Source organism: Phyllopteryx taeniolatus, chromosome 11, assembly GCF_024500385.1.
Source record: "Phyllopteryx taeniolatus isolate TA_2022b chromosome 11, UOR_Ptae_1.2, whole genome shotgun sequence".
NCBI lineage: Eukaryota > Metazoa > Chordata > Actinopteri > Syngnathiformes > Syngnathidae > Phyllopteryx > Phyllopteryx taeniolatus.
Window position 1 is genome coordinate 471709 of NC_084512.1, and position 24285 is coordinate 495993.

General features: G+C 46.7%; 1 protein-coding gene across 10 annotated transcripts in view; it reads left to right on the forward strand.

The window, feature by feature from the left end:
• ctu2 (cytosolic thiouridylase subunit 2 homolog (S. pombe)) overlaps positions 1-24285 on the forward strand; it is a 72971-nt gene that overhangs the window by 34890 nt on the left and 13796 nt on the right. For 9 of the 10 annotated variants that reach the window (XM_061790628.1, XM_061790625.1, XM_061790629.1 and 6 more), the window contains 5 exons: positions 3737-3828; positions 3964-4058; positions 21191-21289; positions 22263-22356; positions 22478-22544. In XM_061790628.1, the coding sequence (XP_061646612.1) occupies positions 3737-3828; positions 3964-4058; positions 21191-21289; positions 22263-22356; positions 22478-22544 (447 nt within the window). The remainder of the gene's footprint in view (positions 1-3736; positions 3829-3963; positions 4059-21190; positions 21290-22262; positions 22357-22477; positions 22545-24285) is intronic. The other variant, XM_061790630.1, reaches the window with a different exon arrangement.

Consider the following 24285-nt stretch of genomic DNA (forward strand, 5'->3'; position numbering starts at 1 on the left):
GAATTAAGCAGTGATCAGAGAGTGGTAACATTAATACTGCAAAAATCATTTGTTGCGTGAATTGGGTTTGGATAAGAGGAAAGGAAAGTCGGGAATTAGACTCCTGCATCGACTTCCGGCGTCATCCAGTGAACTTTAGGTTATAATCCAGTTATATTTGTCTCGTGTAGGGCACCACGTCTCTTTTTATATTTGTAAATTTTAGGAAAAGTGACAAAAAACCTCTATCAATCTCTTTACTCTAGAAGGTTTGCTGCATGGATGAAATAATAGTTCTCAATTACAGCAGTTTACTGTGTACTCAAACCCACAAAGTACACAACAGGAAGAGGAATCAGGCCTGTAGATTTAATTAAATTTCCGGCACAGCCTGAAAGGGTGAGCCCCTTCCCATGGGCTCACCACCTGTGGGAGGGGCCATAGGTGTCGGGTTCAGTGCGACCTGGGCGGTGGCCGAAGGCGGGGACCTTGGCGATCCGATCCCCGGCAACAGAAGCTGGCTCTCGGGACGTGGAATGTCACCTCTCTGGCAGGAAAGGAGCCCGAGCTGATGTGTGAGGTCGAGAAGTTCCGACTACATATAGTCGGACTCGCCTCCACGCACAGCTTGGGCTCTGGTACCAGTCCTCTCAAGAGGGGTTGGACTCTCTTCCACTCTGGAGTTGCCCATGGTGAGAGGCGCCGAGCAGGTGTGGGTATACTTATTGCTCCCCGGCTCGGCGCCTGTACGTTGGGGTTCACCCCGGTGGACGAAAGGGTAGCCTCCCTCTGCCTTCGGGTGGGGGGACGGGTGCTGACAGCTGTTTGTGCCTATGCTCCAAACAGCAGTTCAGCGTACCAACCCTTTTTGGAGTCCTTGGAGGGGGTGCTGGGGAGCACTCCCGCTGGGGACTCCATCGTTCTACTGGGGGACTTCAATGCTCACATGGGCAATGACAGTAAGACCTGGAAGGGCGTGATTGGGAGGAACGGCCCCCCCGGACTGTCCATAACGAACACCATGTTCAAGCCTAAGGGTGTCCACACGTGCACTTGGCACCAGGACACCCTAGGTCGCAGTTCGATGATCGACTTTGTGGTCGTGTCATCGGACTTGCGGCCGCATGTCTTGGACACTCGGGTGAAGAGAGGGGCGGAGCTGTCAACTGATCACCACCTGGTGGTGAGTTGGCTCCGATGGTGGAGAAAGACTTCCAGACGGCTTCGAGGAAATTCTGGTCCACCATCCAGCGTCTCAGGAGGGGAAAGCAGTGCACCATCAACACTGTGTATAGTGGGGATGGGGCGCTGCTGACCTCGACTCGGGACGTTGTGAGCCGGTGGGGAGAATACTTCGAAGACCTCCTCAATTCCACCGACATGCCTTCCCATGAGGGAGCAGAGTCTGGGTTCTCTGAGGCGGGCTCTCTATCTCTGGGGTTGAGGTCACCGAGGTGGTTAAAAAGCTCCTCGGTGGCAAGGAGGATGAGATTCGCCCGGAGTTCCTCAAGACTCTGGATGTTGTAGGGCTGTCCTGGTTGACACGCCTCTGCAACATCACATGGACATTGGGGACAGTGCCACTGGGTTGGTGGTCCCCCTTTTTAAGAACGGGGACCGGAGGGTGTGTTCCAACTACAGGGGGATCACACTCCTCAGCCTCCCTGGTAAGGTCTATACAGGGGTGCTGGAGAGGGTCCGTCGGGAAGTTGAATCTCAGATTCAGGAGGAGCAGTGTGGTTTTTGTCCTGGCTGTGGAACAGTGGACCAGGTCTACACCCTTGGCAAGGTCCTCGAGGGTGCGTGGGAGTTCGCCCAACCAGTCTACATGTGTTTTGTGGACTTGGAGAAGGCGTTGGACCGTGTCCCTCGCGGGGGTCCTGTGGGGGGTGCTTCGGGAGTATGGGGTACCAAACCCCCTGATACGGGCTGTTCGGTCCCTGTACGACCGGAGTCAGAGTTTGGTCCACATATCCGGCAGTAAGTTGGACTCGTTTCCGGTGAGGGTTGGACTCCGCAAAGGCTGCCCTTTGTCACCGATTCTGTTCATCACTTTTATGGACAGAATTTCAAGGCGCAGCCGAGGTGTAGAGGGGGTCCGGTTTGGTGGCCTCAGTATTACATCTCTGCTTTTTGCAGATGATGTGGTTCTGTTGGCTTCATCAAGCCGTGACCTCCAACTCTCACTGGAGCAGTTCACAGCTGAGTGTGAAGCGGCTGGGATGAGAATCAGTACCTCGAAATCTGAAACCATGGTCCTCAGTCGGAAAAGGGTGGCGTGCCCGCTCCAGGTCGGGGATGAGATCCAACCCCAAGTGGAGGAGTTCAAGTATCTCGGGGTCTTGTTTACGAGTGAGGGAAGAATGGAACGGGAGATTGGAACGGTGCAGCGTCTGCAGTGATGCGGACTTTGTATCGATCCGTTGTGGTAAAGAAGGAGCTAAGCCGAAAGCCGACGCTCTCGATTTACCGGTTGATCTACGTTCCTACCCTCACCTATGGTCACGAGCTGTGGGTCGTGACCGAAAGAACAAGATCCCGGACACAAGCAGCCGAAATGAGTTTCCTCCGCAGGGTGTTCGGGCTCTCCATTAGAGAGAGGGTGAGAAGCTCGGTCGTCCGGGAGGATCTCAGAGTAGAGCTGCTGTTCCTCCACATCGAGAGGAGCCAGATGAGGTGGCTGGAGGCATCTGATTCGGATGCCTCCCGGACGCCTCCCTGGTGAGGTTTTCCGGTCATGTCCCACTGGGAGGAGACCCCGGGGATGACCCAGGACACGCTGGAGAGACTACATCCTCCGGCTGGCCTGGGAACGCCTCGGGATCCCCCCGGAAGAGATGGATGAAGTGGCTGGGGAGAGGGAAGTCTGGGCGTCCCTGATAAAGCTACTGCCCCCGCGACCCGACCTATGATGAGCGGTAGAAAATGGATGGATGTTAATTTTAAATGTATTAAGCGACATAGGGATGTTAGGGATTATGTCATAACACAGAATTAACTAACTTCAAATTGTGTGACCTCATAAATGCGCTCTGGAAGAATGGTCAAAAATTCCAATAAACACAGTCCGAATCCTTGTGGACAGCCTTCCCAGAAGAGTTCAAGCTGTTTTAGCTGCAGAGGGTGGACCGACTTCATCCATCCATTTTCTACACCGCTTATCCTCACTAGGGTCGCGGGTATGCTGGAGCCTATCCCAGCTAACTGCAGACGAGGGCCGGGGTACACCCTGAAATGGTTGCCAGACAATCGCAAAGCAAATATAAACAATCATTCACACTCATATTCACACCTATGGGCAATTTAGACTCTGCAATTAACCTACCATGCATGTTTTTGGGATGTGGGTGGAAACCGGAGTACCCGGAGAAAACCCACGCACAGACTGGGGAGAACATGCAAACTCAACACAGATAAAGCCGGATTTGAACCCGGAGCAGATGTGCTAACCAGTCGCCCACCTTGCCACGGACCGACGTCATTTTGGTGGTGATAAATTAGTGGTGATAAAAACGTTATGAAACAACAATGACTCTGACTGACAAAAAGCATATTTAGGATTGTTATTCGGATCAATGAATACAGTATTTGACTCTTACAAGATGGCAAACAGTGTGGCTTTTATCTTATTTTGAAATGCCAGTTTTACAAAACATCAGTTTAGCTCCAAATATTCTAAGTAATGCAGTGTATTGATTTAACTACAATGGTATTCTCTGTCTGCCCTGAATGTTGTCATATTGCTTATTTCTAACAGAATAAAGAAAAGGCCAGTATACAGCGTCTGACAGAGAGCTTTGTCAATAAGCTGCAAGTCGATTTTCCATCTACGGTGAGCACCATCTACAGGTTAGTATGGTATTTATGTTGGTAGTTGGTCTCATACTTGACGTTGCTTTTAAATGGTCTCTCTAGATTATTGTAATTATCACAAAATATTGTGTTCACTCTCAAAACTGATGAAACTCTTGCTGTCTCTTGAAGAACAAGTGAAAAGCTGCAAACAACTTGTAAGAGTACATCTGCGAACCCTTGCGACAGATGTTTGCTCTGTATGTGTTCTCTGGATACTACAGTTGGTAAGTGTTAAAGCTCCCCATATTTTGGCTATTTAGACCTCCACAGAGTGACTTTATACCATGGACTTTCTATAAAAGTGTCAATTTCATTTTAAAAAAACACCCTGGTTTTTGTCATACGAGTGTCCAGAAAAGTCCCCTCTGACAACGACTACTGTTTGAACCAGTTTTGTATCCGTCTGTCCATATTCGACTAAAACAATCCCCTTTCCTCTGATTGATTGCCTCTGTGGAGAAGACCCAACCCTCACTACGAGAGCATACGTGTTTATGTTGACAGCGCTGGCATGGGAGCAGAGATCTTTTGTATTGACATAGATCAGACGTGCCCAAAGTCCGGCCCCCGGGCCAAATCCGGCCCGTGTTCATATTTCCACTGGCCCGAAGCCTCTGTCATAAAACCAATAATATGTGGCCCGGCAGTCCAAAATACATGCACAATTTTATATTTCACCACAGGATGGCAGTAAACTTGTGGCTGAACTCTTGCGGGGCCGTTTTGCGCCCATTTCTAAAATGGCAACTGGAAGTAAGAAAAGGAAAGTTGATAGCGAGGGCCGACGTTTCCAGGACAAATGGAAGTCTGAATATTTTTTCACTGAGTTTAGAAACAACTGCGTCTGCCTAATTTGCCAAGAGACTGTGGCTGTGTTCAAGGAGTTCAATATAAAGAGGCACTACCAGTGCTGTCAACATAAACACGTATGCTCTCGTAGTGAGGGTTGGGTCTTCTCCACGGAGGCAATCAATCAGAGGAAAGGGGATTGTTTTAGTCGAATATGGACAGACGGATACAAAAATTACGACAAGCTAACTGGGAACGAATGCAGTGAAAAATTGAACCAACTGGAAGCTGGTTTAACGGCACGGCAACACTTTTTCACAAGAGCCAGTGAGTCGAATGAAAATACAACAAAGGCAAGCTATGAGGTGGCAACGCTGATTGCCAAGCACTGCAAACCTTTTACTGAGGGTGAATTTATTAAAGACTGTGTGATGAAAATGGTGGAGAACATTTGTCCTGAGAAAAAGCATCAGTTCGCCAATGTTTTCCTAGCTCGTAGCACTGTGTCACGAAGGATCGAAGAAGTTTCTTCTGATATTAAGAGACAGTTGGACGCAAAAGGAGTGGAGTTTGAATTTTTTTCGTTAGCCTGTGACGAAAGCACGGATGCATCCGACAGCGCTCAGTTACTGATTTTTTTTAGAGGGGTGGACAGTGAAATGAACGTGCATGAAGAGCTACTTGACCTCCAGAGCCTTAAGGACAAAAACAAGAGGGAAAGATTTATTTGCTTCTGTTTGTTCCGCCGTACATGACATAAAATTAAAGTGGAATAAAATCACGGGGATTATTACGGATGGCGCACCTGCCATGGTTGGCAAGCACAGTGGATTATCAACCCTAGTGTGTAACAAAGTAAGTGAAGAAGGAGGTAAAGCTATAAAACTCCATTGTATTATTCACCAACAAGTTCTATGTGCCAAACCTTTTCCGTGGATCTCAGTGACGTTCCAGCCCACCTGCAGTTGGAGCTCATTGAGCTGCAGTGTGACACAGAGTGTCGCAGCCGGTACCAACAACTCCCTCTTGTCAACTTTTACCAGCAGATGGATAAAGACAGGTTCCAAGAGATTCGTACATTTGCTAAGAAAATGTTGAGCTTGTTTGGCATACTTGTGTGAGAAGACATTCTCAGTCATGAACATGAATAAGAACCGCGTGAGGACAAGACTAAGTGACTCCCACCTGCGTGACATCTTGCGCATTAAAACCACCGCTTTTGAGCCAGACCTGCCCCATTTACTGCAGTCGAGATCTCAGTATCACCCTTCACATTAATGCAAACATGTTGTTTGTTGATTCTGATGAATAAAGTTTGAGTCAAATTTCATAAAAATACTTTATTTTGCATTTCATGAATTTTTATTTTAACCTTCATTTTTCCAGGTCAGGCAATTATAAGATCTACTTAGCAGCAGACAGCATAGTAAAACAAAGTAAAATAAAAATACAAAAAAGCATTCCCCTCGTCGGTAGCATGTAAAATTAATGCTGGCCCGCATGACAATTTTTGTACGGCAATGTGGCCCCTGAGCCAAAAAGTTTGGGCACCCCTGACATAGATAAACTCGAGAAATTCGAATGACCTGATTGCAGGCCTCTTGGCAGAAAAAACATCTGGAACTCAGAAATGCTTGGACTGTTTTAATTCATATTTTACATGTTTACTGAGGCACCCTAGAGCCAATATTACATCTCAAATACTAGAAAAAGTTGGTTTGGTAATATATGGCACCTTTAAAGATTTTAAATCACGTCACAATGGCCTTCGCCGTTGGTGTTGTCATAGACTGTTTCGTACTCCTTGAACGCTGTAATATCTGAATATTACTCCACGGCGAACTAATATGCCAGCGCATTGACCTGAGGTTCCGCCTGTGTGCTCGGGACCTGCTTTGGATAAGTCACAGGCGTTGACGAGACCAGAAAAGAACACTTCCCCCGTTTCTGCTGTTAAGAAGTAACGGTACTTTTACTCCGTTACGATGATCTAAATGTCGCTCGTGACTTTTATTTAGCAATTACTGCTTATTCGTCAAGTATTTTGTGCGCAACACTACGACTTTGACTTTCGCATTGGGCACTGTTTGCTCCTATCCAAATGAAGCACTAATTATGTTTAAGTCTAGTTCACCAATCAAACCACACAAGTAAGTCACATGACCTCACACCATGTCTTCTATTGGGCTTCCTGGGCATAGGTATTAACACTTGATAAGCCAGCCCGACTGATCGTCGTGCCTACGTGGCCACTATGTTGGGAAGGTCGTTGTTACTATGACGACAATGGAGCACAACTCGTCTTTACATTTAGATGAACAAAAACAACAGCTTTCATGTTTGTAGTAATTGTCTGGCACTCACTGTCTGCCCAAACCTGGATATTTCAGCCCACTTATAATTTTTTAATATGACTGATGAATGAGCAACAACCATCATTAATTCTTTATGGTTATGTTTTGTTTAATGATGATGCTTTTCTGAAATGCTTGACCGTTTAATTTGAATCCCATTAAAATTAAATGTGTTTCGCCTGGTCTTTCATGTTTTCTTTAAAGAATTGTACCCATCTTACAAATTCTGCCTGGGTAATCAAACATGAGTACAACTGTGTGTTTTCTAATTTACTAAATATTAAGTAGGGCTGTGAATTTCAAAATAAGAGCCAGTAAATTAAAAAAAAAAAAAAATTAAAAAAAGGATTACGTGTTCAAATAAAGTGCTTCACTTCAGAATAATTCTTTGTAAAAACAAACAAAATACAGATATTTCATGTTTTGATCATATGGGTAGAAGCAAAATCATGCTTTGTAAAAATGCACTTTACATGGGTAGAACGGTTTTCTGGAATTTTGAGGTCAACTTTGGGGGTGCGTATTATACATGGGTGCGCATTATACACGAGAAATTGCGGTACTTGAGCTGTGTAAATGTTTTTCTGTGTGAAGAAAATTTACCTCATTGTACTCTTCAGAGTCTTCCAGATTGCGTAATTTATTTTAAAATTTAAAAAAATTATTTGCGGGGCCCAGGTGATTTCCCCCCCAGATCACCCTACAATGTTTTTGTTTTGTTTTTTTGTCAACTTTTTCATGCCTTTGGTTTTTGCATGTCTGTGGTAAGGAAAGTGAGAAGTGGAAGGTTAGGAGTGTTGGACTGAGAGTGGACTGTCATGATGTTTCTTGGACAAAACCATCACCACGGCGATGCCAAACCGGGCTGCGGGCCTCCTCGCAATTCCTAATTAAATGCCCTTCCCTTACGGATACAAACAGCTTGATAAATCCAGGAGAACTCACTGCTTGTCTGAACTAACTAACTAACTACTTGAAGTCATCACGAGAGGAGGAAAAATACATTGTGCTGATGTAGTTTGCTTTGCTTAAAGATGTTAGTAAAATTTTAATGATTGTTTAGTGTTGCCATTTTGACCCAAGCATGAGTGGGGTCTACTGAACAAACACTACGCTGCTACTACGACGCATTAGATCATCAGTCCACATTGAACTCAAGTATTAACGTGGATGAATTTGCTTTAATGATATGACTCTCGCCATTCAGGGAGATTTTCATGATTTCTTGAGTGATCTTGTGAAGAATGCACTCATTTAACTTGGAGATAGATGGACGAAAGCAGGGGTGTCAAACTCATTTTCACCAAGGGCCATATTGGCATTATCAATGCCATCGAAGGGCCAGTTAGATGACAATAAATGTAACTAAATGTAATGTAAAACAAATGTAACTATGCTCTTCAACATATTGTTATATAACTATTTATTATTACTTATTGCCTTGGTATTATAACATGAATCCTAAGAAACCCGCGTTGCTCATCAATCATCAAACTATTTAAGTAAATAAAGAAAAATATCTCCAAATGACGTAAACTGTTTTCAAGTTTTTTGTTACGCTTGACAATTTTGCACTACTCAGAACATTGGTGACAGAGTTAGCATTTTAGAAATACAAATCGGGCTGGTATAAAGTGCAAAGGGAATACGACCTGCTAATGAGAAATGTGTGCATAGTGAATACTGTAAAACATTTGTTGAATAGTGAATATTGTAAAAATTTGTCTGCATGAATACAGAAACCCGTGGACAGAGCAGCAGAAATATATATTTGTTTTTTAATCTATTTTGAAAAAGCCTTCTATTTGAATCAATTTTTCGCATCCTCGACATTTCTGGATCATTTGTAGACGTTTCTTAAGTCACTTTAAAAAGTGCTTTACACTGATGCGGGTACACTACCACCTAGTGGTAAAATCCTGTCACTTGGCGGTAATTTGTAAGACAACGATGTATTATGGGAAATGTAGTTGATGGTGAATACACATGTAAACTGCTAAATTTACTAAAGACCTTTCAAGACCCCGCGGGCCACATGAAATGACACGGTGGGCCACATTTGGCCCGCGGGCCATGAGTTTGACAAGATGGACTAGAGAAACTCAAGCCAGATTAGTACTTAAAACCACAAGTCCGTGGCATAAACCTTGTTCCGATGGCCGCATGTCTTAGTGATGATGATGAAAAGTGGTAAACTTTGGCTCTTGTTCAAGAGGCAGTTCTTTCGACTGCTCCCTAAAAGTCCCAAGTGGCTCCTCGCGCTTTTTTTCTTGCTTCAATTAATTTATTACCAAACGAGTTACTTATTTAATGCATTGTTTATATTGCTTTATTAATTCAGACACTCTTGAGTGCTACAAAAATGAAATGCTAAAATAGAAACTACTTTTTCTTTTCCTTTCGGCTTGTCCCGTTAGGGGTCACCACAACGTGTCGTCCTTTTCCATGTAAGCCTATCTCCTGTATCCTCATGTCTTCCCTTACGACATATATCAACCTTCTCTTTGGTCTCTTAGCTCTCTTGCCTGGCAGCTTCATCCTCATCACCCTTCTACCAATATACTCTCTCTCTCTCTCTCTCCTGGATGTGTCCAAACCATCGATGTCTGCTCTCTCTAACTTTGTCTCCAAAACATCTAACCTTGGCTGTCCTTCTGATGAGCTCATTTCTAATTTTATCCAACCTGGCCACTCCTAGAGAGAAACACATCTTCATTTCCGCCACCTCCAGCTCTACTTCCTGTTGTCTCTTCAGTGCCACTGTCTCTAATCCGTACATCATGGCTGGCCTCACCACTGTCTTATTAACTTTCCCCTTCATCCAAGCAGAGACTATTCTGTCACATAACACACCTGACACCTTCCTCCAGGCGTTCCAACCTGCTTGGACCCGTTTCTTCACTTCCTGACCACACTCACAATTCCTCTGGACTGTTGACCCCAAATATTTAAAGTCCTCCACCCTTGCTATCTCTTCTCCCTGTAGCCTCACTCTTCCACCTCCACCCCTCTCATTCATGCACATATATTCTGTTTTACTTCAGCTAATCTTCATTCCTCCCCTTTCCAGTGCATGCTCCATCTTTCTAACTGTTCCTCCACCTGCTCCTTGCTTTCACTGCAGATCACAATGTCATCTGCAAACATCATGGTCCACGGGGATTCCATTCTAACCTCATCTGTCATCCTATCCACCACCACTGCAAACAGGAAGGGGCTCAGGGCTGATCCCTGATGCAGTCCCACCTCCACCTTAAATTCTTCTGTCACACCTACAACACACCTCACCACTGTTCTGCTGCTCTCGTACATGTCCTGTATTATTCTGTAATACTTCTGCCACTCCAGACTTCCGCATGTAGTACCACAGTTCCTCTCTGGGTACGAGGCATTCTCTAGATCCACAGACACAATGTGGCTCCTTGTGACCTTCTGTACTTTTACATCTACATCCTCAAGGCAAATAATCCATCTGTGGTATTCTTTCTTGGCATGAAAACCTACTGCTGCTCGCAAATACTCACTTCTGTCCTGAGTCTAGCCTCCAGTCCTCTTTCCCATAACTTCATTGTGTGGCTCATCAACTTTATTCCTCTCTAGTTCCCATGGCTCTGCACATCACCCTTGTTCTTAAAAATGGGCACCAGCAAACCTTTCCTCCATTCTCACCCACTAGAATTCTGTTGAACGAGCTGGTTAAAAACTCCACAGCCACCTCTCTTAGATGCTTCCATACCTCCACAGGAATGTCATCAGGACCAACTGCCTTTCCATTTTCATCCTCTTTAATGCCTTTCTAACTCCCCCCTTACTAATCATTGGTAAGATGGTAAGATGGCGCCTACCAGTGTGGTCGCCTCGGTAACGCGCTCTCTAGTATTGTCTTTGTTTTTGTGTTTTTCGTCCGTCTTTGGAGACCTTACACGACTCACTTACACAAGGGGAGACCTGCTAACCATCAAGGAGTCTACTCCAGACTTTCTGTCACCAACCTTCGAATATCCGCTCAGTTTTTTCCCAGAGTTACTCACCGGAGCGGCGTCCGCGGTTTTCGGCGCATGGAGACGGAAGCGGCGCCACAGAGGGAAGCGAGCCGGCATTCAGGTGAAACTCCGCAAGAGAGGACACAGATTGGCGTTCCCGTCGATCCACCTCGCGAATGTACGCTCCCTACCCAACAAAATGGACGAGCTTCATCTTCTGTTAAAGACCCGTAAAGACTTCGGACGTTCCGCGGCCATGTGCTTCACGGAGACCTGGCTTTGCGACGCTGTACCCGATGCCGGCATTATGCTTCCCGGTTTCCACATTCATCGAGCGGACCGCGACATGGAATCATCGGGGAAAACAAAGGGCGGTGGGATATGCCTCTATATCAAAGAAAAATGGTGTACGGACGTCACGGTGATCAGCACACACTGCAGCCCGCATTTGGAGTCGCTATTCTTAAATTGTAAACCATTCTACTCGCCACGTGAGTTCGCATCATTCATTTTCGCTGGCGTCTATATTCCGCCTCAAGCTAACACGAACGCCGCATTGCTAACGCTCGCCGATCAAGTCAACGAAATTGAAAAAAAACACCCCGACTCACCCCTCATTATTCTCGGGGACTTTAACAAAGCTAAACTCAACCACGAACTCCCTAAATACAAGCAGCACATCGACTGTCCTACCAGGGAAAATAATACTTTAGACCACTGCGACACCACGGTAAAAAACGCATACCGTGCTATACCTCGTGCAGCCTTGGGCTCGTCTGATCACTGCTTAATTCACTTAATACCGACGTACAGGCAAGAACTTAAATGTGCGAAGCCTACAGTGAAAACAGTCAAAAAGTGGACAAATGAAGCCAAGATGGAACTTCAAAGCTGCCTAGACTGCACAGACTGGAGTGTCTTTGAAAATTCAGCTGGCAGCCTGGATGAATATACGGACACTGTTACATCCTATATCAGTTTCTGTGAAGAGGTCTGTGTTCCAACAAAATCATTTCGCACATTCAACAACAATAAGCCGTGGTTCACTGCTAAACTTAAGCAGCTTCGCCAAGCTAAGGAGGACGCATATCAGAGCCGGGACAGGGCCCTGTATAATCGAGCTAGAAACCAGCTGACCAAAGAAATTAACATTGCAAAGAGGATCTATACAGCAAAGTTGGAAAAACAGTTTAGCGCAAACGACTCTAAATCAGTCTGGCATGCATTCCAGTCGCTGACTAATTACAAGCGACGATCCCCCCAAGCTGAGAACAATAGCACACTAGCCAACGACTTGAATACCTTCTACTGCAGATTTGAAAAGGACAGTTTCACACCACACACCAATCCGGCCGCACCCGCGACCACAATCACACCTCTGACCTCTGCGTTAACCATCCATGAACAGGATGTGAGACGCATCTTCAAACAACAAAAGATTAACAAAGCGGCAGGCCCGGACCACGTGTCTCCATCCTGCCTCAAAGTCTGCGCGGACCAGCTCGCGCCAGTCTTCACTCAGATCTTCAACAGATCACTGGAAATGTGCGAAGTTCCATCCTGCTTCAAACGCTCCACCATCATCCCAGTCCCCAAGAAACCTGCAATCTCGGGTCTGAATGACTACAGGCCTGTCGCTTTGACATCTGTGGTCATGAAGTCCTTTGAACGTCTTGTGCTGAACCACCTCAAGAGTGTCACAGGTCCCCTGCTGGACCCCCTGCAGTTTGCCTACCAAGCGAACAGATCTGCGGATGATGCAGTCAACATGGGACTGCACTTCATCCTAGAACACCTCGACAGTGCAGGGACCTACGCGAGGATCCTGTTCGTGGACTTCAGCTCAGCGTTCAACACCATCATCCCTGAACTCCTTTCATCCAAGCTTCTCCAGCTCAGCGTCTCACCTGCCATCTGCCAGTGGATTTACAGCTTTCTGACGGGCAGGACACAGCAGGTCAGGCTGGGGGAGGCCACCTCATCCACACGCAGCATCAGCACTGGGGCGCCCCAAGGTTGTGTCCTCTCTCCGCTGCTCTTCTCTCTCTACACGAACGACTGCACCTCAGCGAACCCGACTGTCAAACTCCTGAAGTTTGCAGATGACACCACTGTCATCGGCCTCATTAAGGACGGTGACGAGTCTGCATATCGACAGGAAGCGGAGCGGCTGGAGCTGTGGTGCGGCCGACACAACCTGGAGCTGAACACGCTCAAGACTGTAGAGATGATCGTGGACTTCAGGAGGCATCCTTCGCCACAGCTGCCCCTCACGCTGTCCAGCTGCCTTGTGTCAACCGTCGAGACCTTCAAGTTCCTGGGAATTACAATCTCCCAGGACCTGAAGTGGGCGACCAACATCAACTCCGTCCTCAAAAAGGCCCAGCAGAGGATGTACTTCCTGCGGCTTCTGAGAAAGCATGGCCTGCCACCGGAGCTGCTGAGACAGTTCTACACAGCGGTCATCGAATCAGTCCTGTGTTCTTCCATCACAGTCTGGTTTGGTGCTGCTACAAAAAAGGACAAACTCCGACTGCAACGGACAATCAAAACTGCTGAAAGGATTGTCGGTACCCCCCTACCCACCCTTGAGGACTTGCACGCTGCCAGAACTAAGACAAGGGCGTGCAAAATCCTCTCGGACCCTCCCCACCCTGGTCACCAGCTCTTCCAGCTCCTTCCCTCAGGTAGGCGCTACCGATCAATGCAAACTAGAACTAGTAGACATTCCAACAGCTTCTTCCCTCTTGCAATCAACTTCTTGAACAGCTAACTTACAATTCCATTACAACAAGCTGGCAATTTTTTGACTTGAGTTCGTTGTCACATTTCTGTATTATGTATTACTCGTGCACTCACTGTAGTTGTCTCGCCGTGCTGCACTATTTGCATATAGTGGCCACTCATACCAGAGTAGTATCTGCTCCATTTGCACACTGATTGAGGAGTATCTGTAACATTTGCACAACCATTGTCCCAGATTATCGCACTACTCGTCACTTTAAACCGCATACACTCCTTGAAGTCTCAGTGCCCTTTGCACAATGGTCATTGCACCGGACTATTGCGATATTAGCCATTCGAACTGAGGACTCTGCATCTTTTTGCACAATTGTTGTTTGTTGTTGTTTTTTGTTAATGTCTTTATGTCTCCAAAGTGTTCTGTAAATTGACTGTCTGTTGTACTAGAGCGGCTCCAACTACCGGAGACAAATTCCTTGTGTGTTTTGGACATACTTGGCAAATAAAGATGATTCTGATTCTGATTCTGATTGCCACTTCCTGGTCCACCACACTTGCCTCTTCTACTCTTCCTTCTCTCTCATTTTCCTCATTCATCAACTCCACAAAGTATTCTTTCCATCTGTCCAGCACACGACTGGCACCAGTCAACACATTCCCATCTCTATCCTTAATCACCTGAACCTGCTGCACATCCTTCCCATCTCTTATCACTCTGTCTGGTCAACCTATATAGATCCTTTTCACCTCCCTTAGTGTCCAAACTGGCATACATGTCATCATATGCCTCTTGTTTGGCCTTTGCCACCTCTACCTTTGCCCTACATCGCATCTCAATGTATTCCCTTCTCCTCTCCTCGGTCTTCTCAGTGTCCCACTTAGCTAACCTCTTTCCTTGTATGATTTCCTGTACTGTGAGGTTCCGCCACCAAGTCTAATTCTCTCCTTTCCTGCCAGAAGATACACCAAGTACTCTCTTGCCTGTCTCTCTGATCACCTTGGCTGTAGTGGTCCTGTCTTCTGGAAGCTCCTCATGTCCATCGAGAGCCTGTCTCAGCTCTTCTCGAAAAGCCACACAGCACTCTTCCTTTCTCAACTTCCACCACATGGTTATCTGCTCTGCCTTTCTCTTCTTAATCTTCCTCCCCACCACCAGAGTCATCTTACACATCATCATCCTATGCTGTCTAGCCACACTCTCCCCTACCACTACCTTACAGTCGGTAACCTCCTTCAGATTACATTGTCTGCACAAGATGTAATCTACCTGCATGCTTCTACCTCCGCTCTTGTGGGTCACCCTATTTTCCTGCCTCTTCTGGAAAAAAGTGTTCACTACAGCCATTTGCATCCTTTTTGCAAAGTTTACCACCATCTGTCCCTCCAAGTTCCTTTCCTGGATGCCATACTTACCCATCACTTCTTCATCACCCCTGTTTCCTTCACCAACATGACCATTAAAATCTGCACCAATCACGACTCTCTCTCTCTGTCTGGGATGCTCAGAACTACTTCGTCTAGCTCCTTCCAGAATTTCTCTTTCACCTCTAGGTCACATCCTACCTGTGGGGCATAGCCGCTAATCACATTATACATAAACCCCTCAATTTCAAGTTTCAGCCTAATCACTCGATTTGATACTCTTTTCACCTCCAAGACATTCTTAGCTATCTCTTCCTTTAAAATAAACCCAACTCCATTTCTCTTCCCATCTACACCATGGTAAAATAATTTAAACCATGCCCCTAAACTACCTGCTTTCCACCTGGTCTCCTGGACACACAAGATATCAACCTTTCTCCTAATTGTCATGTCAACCAACTCTCGAGATTTTCCTGTCATAGTCCCAACATTCAAAGTCCCCACATTCAATTCTAGACTATGTGCTTTCCTCTTCTCTTTCTGCCGAAGAACCCGCTTTCCACCTCTCCTTCGTCTTCGACCCACAGTAGCTGAATTTCCACCGGTGCCCTACAGGTTAACGGTGCCGGGGGAGGACGTTGTTATCCCGGGCCATTTTTAGATGAACGCTCATATTTGTTTGGCAAAGTTTTAAGCCCGATGCTCTTCCTGACACAACCCTCTGCATTTATCCGGGCTTGGGACCGGCATACAGTTTGCACTGGCTTGTGCCCCCCATAGGGCTGCAATAAATACTAAAATAGAAACAAGGACCATACAATTCTGTAATATTTTCTGTATTTTTGAACTATTTTAGAAGCAGCAAAGCTTACATAAAGATTTGCACGTTCGTTAACAGCAGGCACCCTTGTTTGTCTATTATTATTTCTTCTGAAATAATGGGTGAACACTACGCATTTACATAATGCAGGTTGGTTGGGGAGCCTGCCCGTTATGAAATTTTAATCTAGCAAAGTCTGCACTCTGCCCTTGATTAACTACTTTAAAATGTCCAAATTTATTTTGTTTTTTGACGCTCATTTCTTCTCCTTAGCTGTGTATAGTTTACTATATAGTAATGCGCTCTTGTCTCTCCCTCCCGACAGTTTGTGAGCTCACTGTGATGTGTCTCTGTAACCCCCCTTCTGCTTTGTGTAGACAGATCGACGCCACCACACATCTTGACCAATCAAATGCGGCTTTAACAGGAAAAAGACATGAGAAACAAAAATCATGAGCCGGCTCCTGTTCACGTCAACCGTGTCATTTGCAACCGACACATCACCACTTAAGATTGTTACAAGGGTACCTCAGAACTGATGATGAGGAACGAGCACAGAGGAGTGGCGTGAAACTCCCATCTTCGTCGCTAAAATGTTATGTCTAATAATACGCAGACAACAAGCGTGTGCTAAGAAGAACTGAGTTCATTTTAGTTGTTTTTTGCAGCACCAACATTGCGACACTTGTCGCTTTAAGACACTGACATCATAGAGAGTTGTAAGACAGGACATCGTAGGCAGGCTCCAAAGAATTAAGTATGTCTCTGTTTCACTGTTTCTATTTCTCTTGTGGTTTACTGCATTTGACAAAGTTGTGACCGGTCTTTTTTTGGGAAAATATTTCCTCTTGCGCGGTATGGTGGATGACTGGTTAGCACATCTACCTCACAATTCTGAGTATCCATCCATCCATCCATCTTCTACCGCTTATCCGAGGTCGGGTCGCAGGGGCAGTAGCTTTAGCAGGGACGCCCAGACTTCCCTTTCCCCAGCCACTTCATCCATCTCTTCCGGGGGCATCCCGAGTTGTTCACAGGCCAGCCGAAGGATGTAGTCTCTCCAGCGTGTCCTGGGTCGTCCCCGGGGTCTCCTCCTGGTGGGAGGTGTCCGGGAGGCATCCGAATCAGATGCCCCAGCCACCTCATCTGGCTCCTCTCGATGTGGAGGAGCAGCGGCTCTACTCTGAGATCATCCTGGATGACCGAGCTTCTCACCCTATCTCTAAGGGAGAGCCCGGACACCCTGCGGAGGAAACTCATTTTGGCCGCTTGTATCCAGGATCTTGTTCTTTCGGTCACGACCCACAGCTCGTGACCATAGGTGAGGGTAGGAACGTAGATCGACCGGTAAATCGAGAGCTTCGCCTTTCGGCTTAGCTCCTTCTTTACCACAACGGATCGATACAAAGTCCGCATCACTGCAGACGCTGCACCGATCCGCCTGTCGATCTCCTGTTCCATTCTTCCCTCACTCGTGAACAAGACCCAAAGATACTTGAACTCCTCCACTTGGGGCAGGATCTCATCCCCGACCTGGAGAGGGCACGCCACCCTTTTCTGACTGAGGACCATGGTCTCAGATTTGGAGGTGCTGATTCTCATCCCAGCCGCTTCACACTCGGCTGCGAACTGCTCCAATGAAAGTTGGAGGTCACGGCTTGATGAAGCCCACAGAACCACATCATCTGCAAAAAGCAAAGATGCAATACTGAGGCCACCAAACCGGACCCTCCCTACGCCTCGGCTGCGCCTAGAAATTCTGTCCATAAAAGTTATGAACAGAATCGGTGACAAAGGGCAGCCTTGGCGGAGTCCAACCCTCACCGGAAACGAGTCCGACTTACTGCCGGATATGAGGACCAAACTCTGACTCCGGTTGTACAGGGACCGAGCAGCCAGTATCAGGGGGTTCGGTACCCCATACTCCCGAAGCACCCCCCACAGGACCACCTGAGGGACACAGTCGAACGCCTTCTCCAAGTCCACAAAACACAGACTGGTTGGGCGAACTCCCATGCACCCTCGAGGACCCTGCCAAGGGTGTAGAGCTGTTCCACCACTGTTCCACGGCCAGGACGAAAACCACACTGCTCCTACTGAATCTGGGATTCCACTTCCCGACGGACCCTCCTCTCCTGCACCCCTGAATAGACCTTACCAGGGAGGCTGAGGAGTGTGATTCCCCCTGTAGTAGGAAAACACCCTCGGGTCCCCCTTCTTAAAAAGGTGGCCCACCACCCCAGTCTGCCAATCCAGATGCACTGTCCCCGATGTCCACGCGGTGTTGCAGAGGCATGTCAACCAGGGCAGCCCTACAACATCCCTAGTCTTGAGGAACTCCGGGCGAATCTCATCCACCCCGGGGCCCTGCCACCGAGGAGCTTTTTAACCACCTCGGTGAACTCAACCCCAGAGATAGGAGAGCCCGCCTCAGAGAACCCAGACTCTGCTCCCTCATGGGAAGGCGTGTCGGTGGAATTGAGGAGGTCTTCGAAGTATTCTCCCCACCGGCTCACAACGTCCCGAGTCGAGGTCAGCAGCGCTCCATCCCCACTATACACAGTGTTGATGGTGCACTGCTTTCCCCTCCTGAGACGTCAGATGGTGAACCAGAATTTCCTCGAAGCCGTCCGGAAGTCTTTCTCCATGGCCTCACCGAACTCCTCCCATGCCCGAGTTTTTGCTTCAGCGACCACCAAAGCTGCATTCCACTTGGCCAGCCGGTACCCATCAGCTGCCTCAGGAGTCCCACAGGCCAAAAAGGCCCAATAGGACTCCTTCTTCAGCTTGACGGCATCCCTCACCATTGGTGTCCACCAACAGGTTCGGCGATTGCCGCCACGACAGGCACCGACCACCTTACGGCCACAGCTCCGGTCGGCCGCCTCAGCAATGGAGGCGCGGAACATGGTCCACTCGGACTCTATGTACCCCGCCTCCCCCGGAACATGAGCAAAGTTCTGTCGGAGGTGGGAGTTGAAACTCCTTCTGACAGGGGATTCCGCCAGACGTTCCCAGCATACCCTCACAATACGTTTGGGCCTGCCACGTCGGACCGGCATCTTCCCCCACCATTGGCGCCAACTCACCACCAGGTGGTGATCAGTTGACAGCTCCGCCCCTCTCTTTACCCGAGTGTCCAAGAAATGCGGCCGCAAGTCCGATGACACGACCACATAGTCGATCATTGAACTGCGAAATCGGGTGTCCTGGTGCCAAGTGCACATGTGAACACCCTTATGCTTGAACATGGTGTTCGTTATGGACAATCCGTGATGAGCACAGAAGTCCAATAACAGAACACCGCTCGGGTTCTGATTGGGTTCCTCCCAATCACGCCCTTCCAGGTCTCACTGTCATTGCCCACGTGAGCATTGAAATCAACCAGCAGAACAATGGAGTCCCCAGCGGGAGCGCTCTCCAGCACCCCCTCCAAGGACTCCAAAAAGGGTGGGTACTCTGAACTGGTGTTTGGTGCATAGGCACAAACAACAGTCAGGACCCGTCCCCCCACCCGAAGGCGGAGGGAGGCTACCCTCTCGTCCGCCAGGTTGAACCCCAACGTACAGGCGCCAAGCCGGGGAGCAATAAGTATACCCAAACCTGCTCGGCGCCTCTCACCGTGGGCAACTCCAGAGGGGAAGAGAGTCCAACCCCTCTCGAGAGGACTGGTACCAGAGCCCAAGCTGTGCGTGGAGGCAAGTCCGACTATATCTAGTCGGAACTTCTCGACCTCACACCCCAGCTCGGGCTCCTTCCCTGCCAGAGAGGTGACATTCCACGTCCCTCGAGTCAGCTTCTGTAGCCGGGGATCGGATAGCCAAGGTCCCCGCCTTCGGCCACCGCCCAGCTCGCATTGCACCCGACCCCTATGGCCCCTCCCACAGGTGGTGAGCCCATGGGAAGGGCGACCCACGTTACCCTTTCGGGCTGTGCCCGGCCGGGCCCTATGGGTGCAGGCCCGGCCACCAGGCGCTCGCCTTCGAGCCCCACCTCCAGGCCTGGCTCCAGAGGTGGGGCCCCGGTGACCCGCGTCCGGGCAAGGGAAACCTGTGTCCATAATTTGTCTTCTTCATAAGGGGTCTTTGAGCCGTGCTTTGTCTGGTCCCTCACCTAGGACCTGTTTGCCATGGGTGACCCAGAAAACCTAGCTCCTAGGATCATTGGGACACACAAACCCCTCCACCACGATAAGGTACTCAGTTCTGAGTACCGGGGTTCAAATCCCAGCCCCACCTGTGTGGAGTTTGCATGTTCTCCCCGTGCCTGCGTGGGTTTTCTCTGGGTACTCCGGTTTCCTCCCACATCCCCAAAACATGCAGGGTAGGTTGATTGAAGACTCTAAATTGCCCGTAGGTGTGAATGGTTGTTTATATGTCCCCTGCGATTGGCTGGCAACCAGTTCAGGGTGTACCCCGCCTCTCACCCGAAGATTGTTGGGATAGGGTCCAGTATGCCTGCGACACTAGTGAGGATAAGCAGTAAAGAAAATGGATGGCTGGATTTCCTCTTGCTTGTCACATCCACAACATACGGCTGTATGCACTGATGTCAGTGTCATAAAGTGGTACAATTACTTTGTTTTTGTGTTGTAGCAAACAACTTCCCTGTTAGTAAAATTTTGGCGATGAAGATTGAGTTTCATTTTGCACCACTGCCAGTTCTGCTGGACCGATGGTATGAATCTTTTAAGATTAGCGGTGATCAGACCAGCTGAAGCTAGCTCGGCTAACCGCTCTTTTTATCCACCACCTGCTTATTTTCGTAGACAGACCCATGCAAATGTATGAATGAAGAGCATTCAGAGCAGAGCGCTGTACAGCGCGTTATAGAGTGGCAAAAGCAGACGGGTGAATTGAAAGTCTTCTGTGAATTGGCCAATTGAAAGACGATATGTCATGATTAGTGATTAGTCAACTTCAAACGTTAAACGTTGATGGGGAGTAGTAAAGTCGACTAATTGACGAGTTGACCAATCAGCTCAACCCCCTGATCTCTTGTAAAATGCAGACAAAAAGTCCCAAGCCTTTTGATTACCAAGGCAATTTTTTTGTTACCAATAACCAGAAAATACTACTTCAAATAAATTGCTGCTTGATGCTGGACTCCGTGCCTATCATAGACACTGAAATCACGCATAACTAAACTATTAGATTTTTTTTTTTTTTAATGAGTTCCTCTACCTTTGCAACAAGAAAATTATTCATCTATCCAAAGGGTTTTCGCTGCAACAATTTGACATTTAAAATTCTTTGAGCCTAATATAGCTAACGTCATGACTGTAACCTCAACCATTTTCTCTTTAGAGAATGCTTCGGCCTTCCAGGCCACTCGGATCTCTGAACGCCTCTCCCAGTGCAAATCTGTAGGTGCTAACAGTGATTTGTTTCCCGGACAAAACACAGGTACTGTACACTTTCAATGACTTTTCAGTAATTCATTCATTCATTCATTTTCCGTACCGCTTATAGTAAGTTGGGCACAGGACAAAAAATGATTCCTCGATTATTTAAAAAAAAAAAAAAAATGTTGATTAATTTGATGATCAATTAGTTGTCGATTAATCAATTCATGATGACGTCTCTAATTCAAACTCACATTCACACCTAAGGGCAATCTTCAACTATGTTTTGGATTGTGGGAAACCAGTCCCCAGAGATAACTCAGGGAAGCATGGGGAGAACATGCAAACCCAACACAGATGGTCCAACTCTTTAAATGTTTTTAGATTAGAAAGAAAAAATAGATTAAACATTAATAGAGATGAGATTCATGTTGCACATGTTGTAAATCTCCAAAAAAGCACAACAATTGTAATGATATAAATGAAAGTAATCAATAGTATATTCAATTTTTTTTGGGTGGAGGCCACATTCATCCACAAGAGTATGTGCATAAGCACAGTTGGTGTATGAGGCTCAGGGTTGTTCAGTGACATTTTTTGTCATGTCAGTTGCTTGTCTTACTGCATCAACCACTTTGTAACATTACCCCCACCTATAGGAATGGAATAGAATATTGTTGACTCCTCAGCTTCAAGATTAAGTCACTAGGCAAGGCACAGGGTGATGCTTGCCCTGAAACTGGTAGTTTACACTTCATGTGACTCTTGAGCTCTACAGAATTACTTGAATCCATTATACCTTTATAGATAAATGTCTTTCCAACAGCAGGACATACAGATTTTAATTTCTGCTATACTGTGTTTGAGGTTCAGAATTACATGTTCTACTATCATTTGAATGAATGTCCCAGCAATTTGTGATTTGATGGTTGCTTGTTTTGGAGTACCTCAGTTTTTGAATTATACATTTGAGTTTGATGGAATGAGCAAAAATAAATTTTAATGTATTTACATTGAAATTCAATTGCTGCCAGAATTGAGAAGTCCTGGTACCAATTGCTGTTCCAAGGGCCGAGGAGAGCATTTTGAAAGAACTGTGGAAGACAGAGGCTGTTGTTCTAGTATCAGGTACGCTTTCCCAAATGTTTTTATCTCAATTAAAGGTGAGGTTTATTTTGCTCACATTCATGTAAAAATTGTACTTCATGAAAAAGAATGTTTCCACTATCTGATAAATCGTATGTAATAGGGTTCCAGACACAACTGATATGAGTGGCCTGCTGTGTTACAGTTGTCAGTTGACCATGAAAGACATGGTGAGTGGTTACATTGAAAATGTTATATTATTGCAAAAAATACAAATGCAGTGGGTACGGAAAGTATTCAGACCCCCTTAAATTTTACACTCTTTGTTATATTGCAGCAATTTTCTAAAGTCATTTAAGTTCATTTTTTCTTCCATGAATGTACACACAGCACCCCATATTGACAGAGAAAAACAGACTTGTTAAAATTTTTACAGATTTATTAAAAAAGAAAAACTGAAATATCACACAGTGATAAGTATTCAAACCCTTTGCTGTGACACTCAAATTTAACTCGGGTGCTGTCCATTTCTTCTGATCATCCTTGAGATGGTTCTACACCTTCATTGGAGTCCAGCTGTTTGATTATACTGATTGGACTTGATTAGGAAAGCCACACATCTGTCTATGTAAGACCTTACAGCTCATAGCGCATGTCAGCAAATGAGAATCATGAGGTCAAAGGAACTGCCTGAAAAGCGCAGAGACAGAATTGTGGCAAGGCACAGATCTGGCCAAGGTTACAAAAGAAATTCTGCTGCACTTAAGGTTCCTAAGAGCACAGCGGCCTCCATAATACTTAAATGGAAGACATTTGGGATGAAAGAAGAACCCAAAGATCACTGTGGCTGATCTCTATAGATGCAGTCGGGAGATGGGAGAAAGTTCTAGAAAGTCAACCATCACTGCATCCGTCCACCAGTCGGGGCTTTATGGCAGTGTGGCCCGACGGAAGCCTCTCCTCAGTGCAAGACACATGGAAGCCGGCATGGAGTTTGCTCCAAAAAAAAAAACACCTGAAGGACTGACTCTTAAGATGGTGAGAAATACGATTCTCTGGTCTGATGAGACCAAGATAGAACTTTTTGGCCTTAATTCTAGGCGGTATGTGTGGAGAAAACCAGGCACTGCTCATCACCTGTCCAAAACAGTCCCAACAGTGAAGCATGGTGGTGGCAGCATCATGCTGTGGGGGTGTTTTTCAGCTGCAAGGACAGGACAAGTGGTTGCGATCGAAGGAAAGATGAATGTGGCCATGTACAGGGATATTCTGGACGAAAACCTTCTCCAAGAGTGCTCAGGACCTCAGACTGGGCCGAAGGTTCACCTTCCAACAAGACAATGACCCTAAGCACACAGGTAAAATAACGGACTGGCTTCAGAACAACTCTGTGACTGTTCTTGAATGGCCCAGCCAGGGGAGACTTACACCCAATTGAGCATCTCTGGAGGGACTTGAAAATGGCTGTCCACCAACATTCACCATCCAACCTGACAGAACTGGAGAGGATCTGCAAGGAGGAATGGCAGAGGATCCCGAAATCTATCTGTGAAAAACTTGTTGCATCATTCCCAAAACGACTCATGGCTGTATGAGCTCAAAAGGGTGCTTATACTAAATACTGAGCAAATGCTCTGAATACTACACCCCCATACCATCAAAGATGCTGGGTTTTGAAGTTTGCGATTATTACAATCCGGATTGTCGTATTCCTCTTTGGCCCGGTGAAAACGATATCCATGATTTCCAAAAACAATTTGAAATGTGGACTCGTTAGACCACAGCACACTTTTCCATTTTGCGTCAGTCCATCTCAAATGAGCTCTGGCCTAGAGAAGCCGGTGACGTTTCTGGGTGTTGTTGATATATGGCTTTCGCTTTGCATGGTAAAGTTTTAACTTGCATTTGTACAACGTATATGTAGCAATGAACTGTGTTGGCAATATCCTTTGCACACCGGTGCCGATGCCG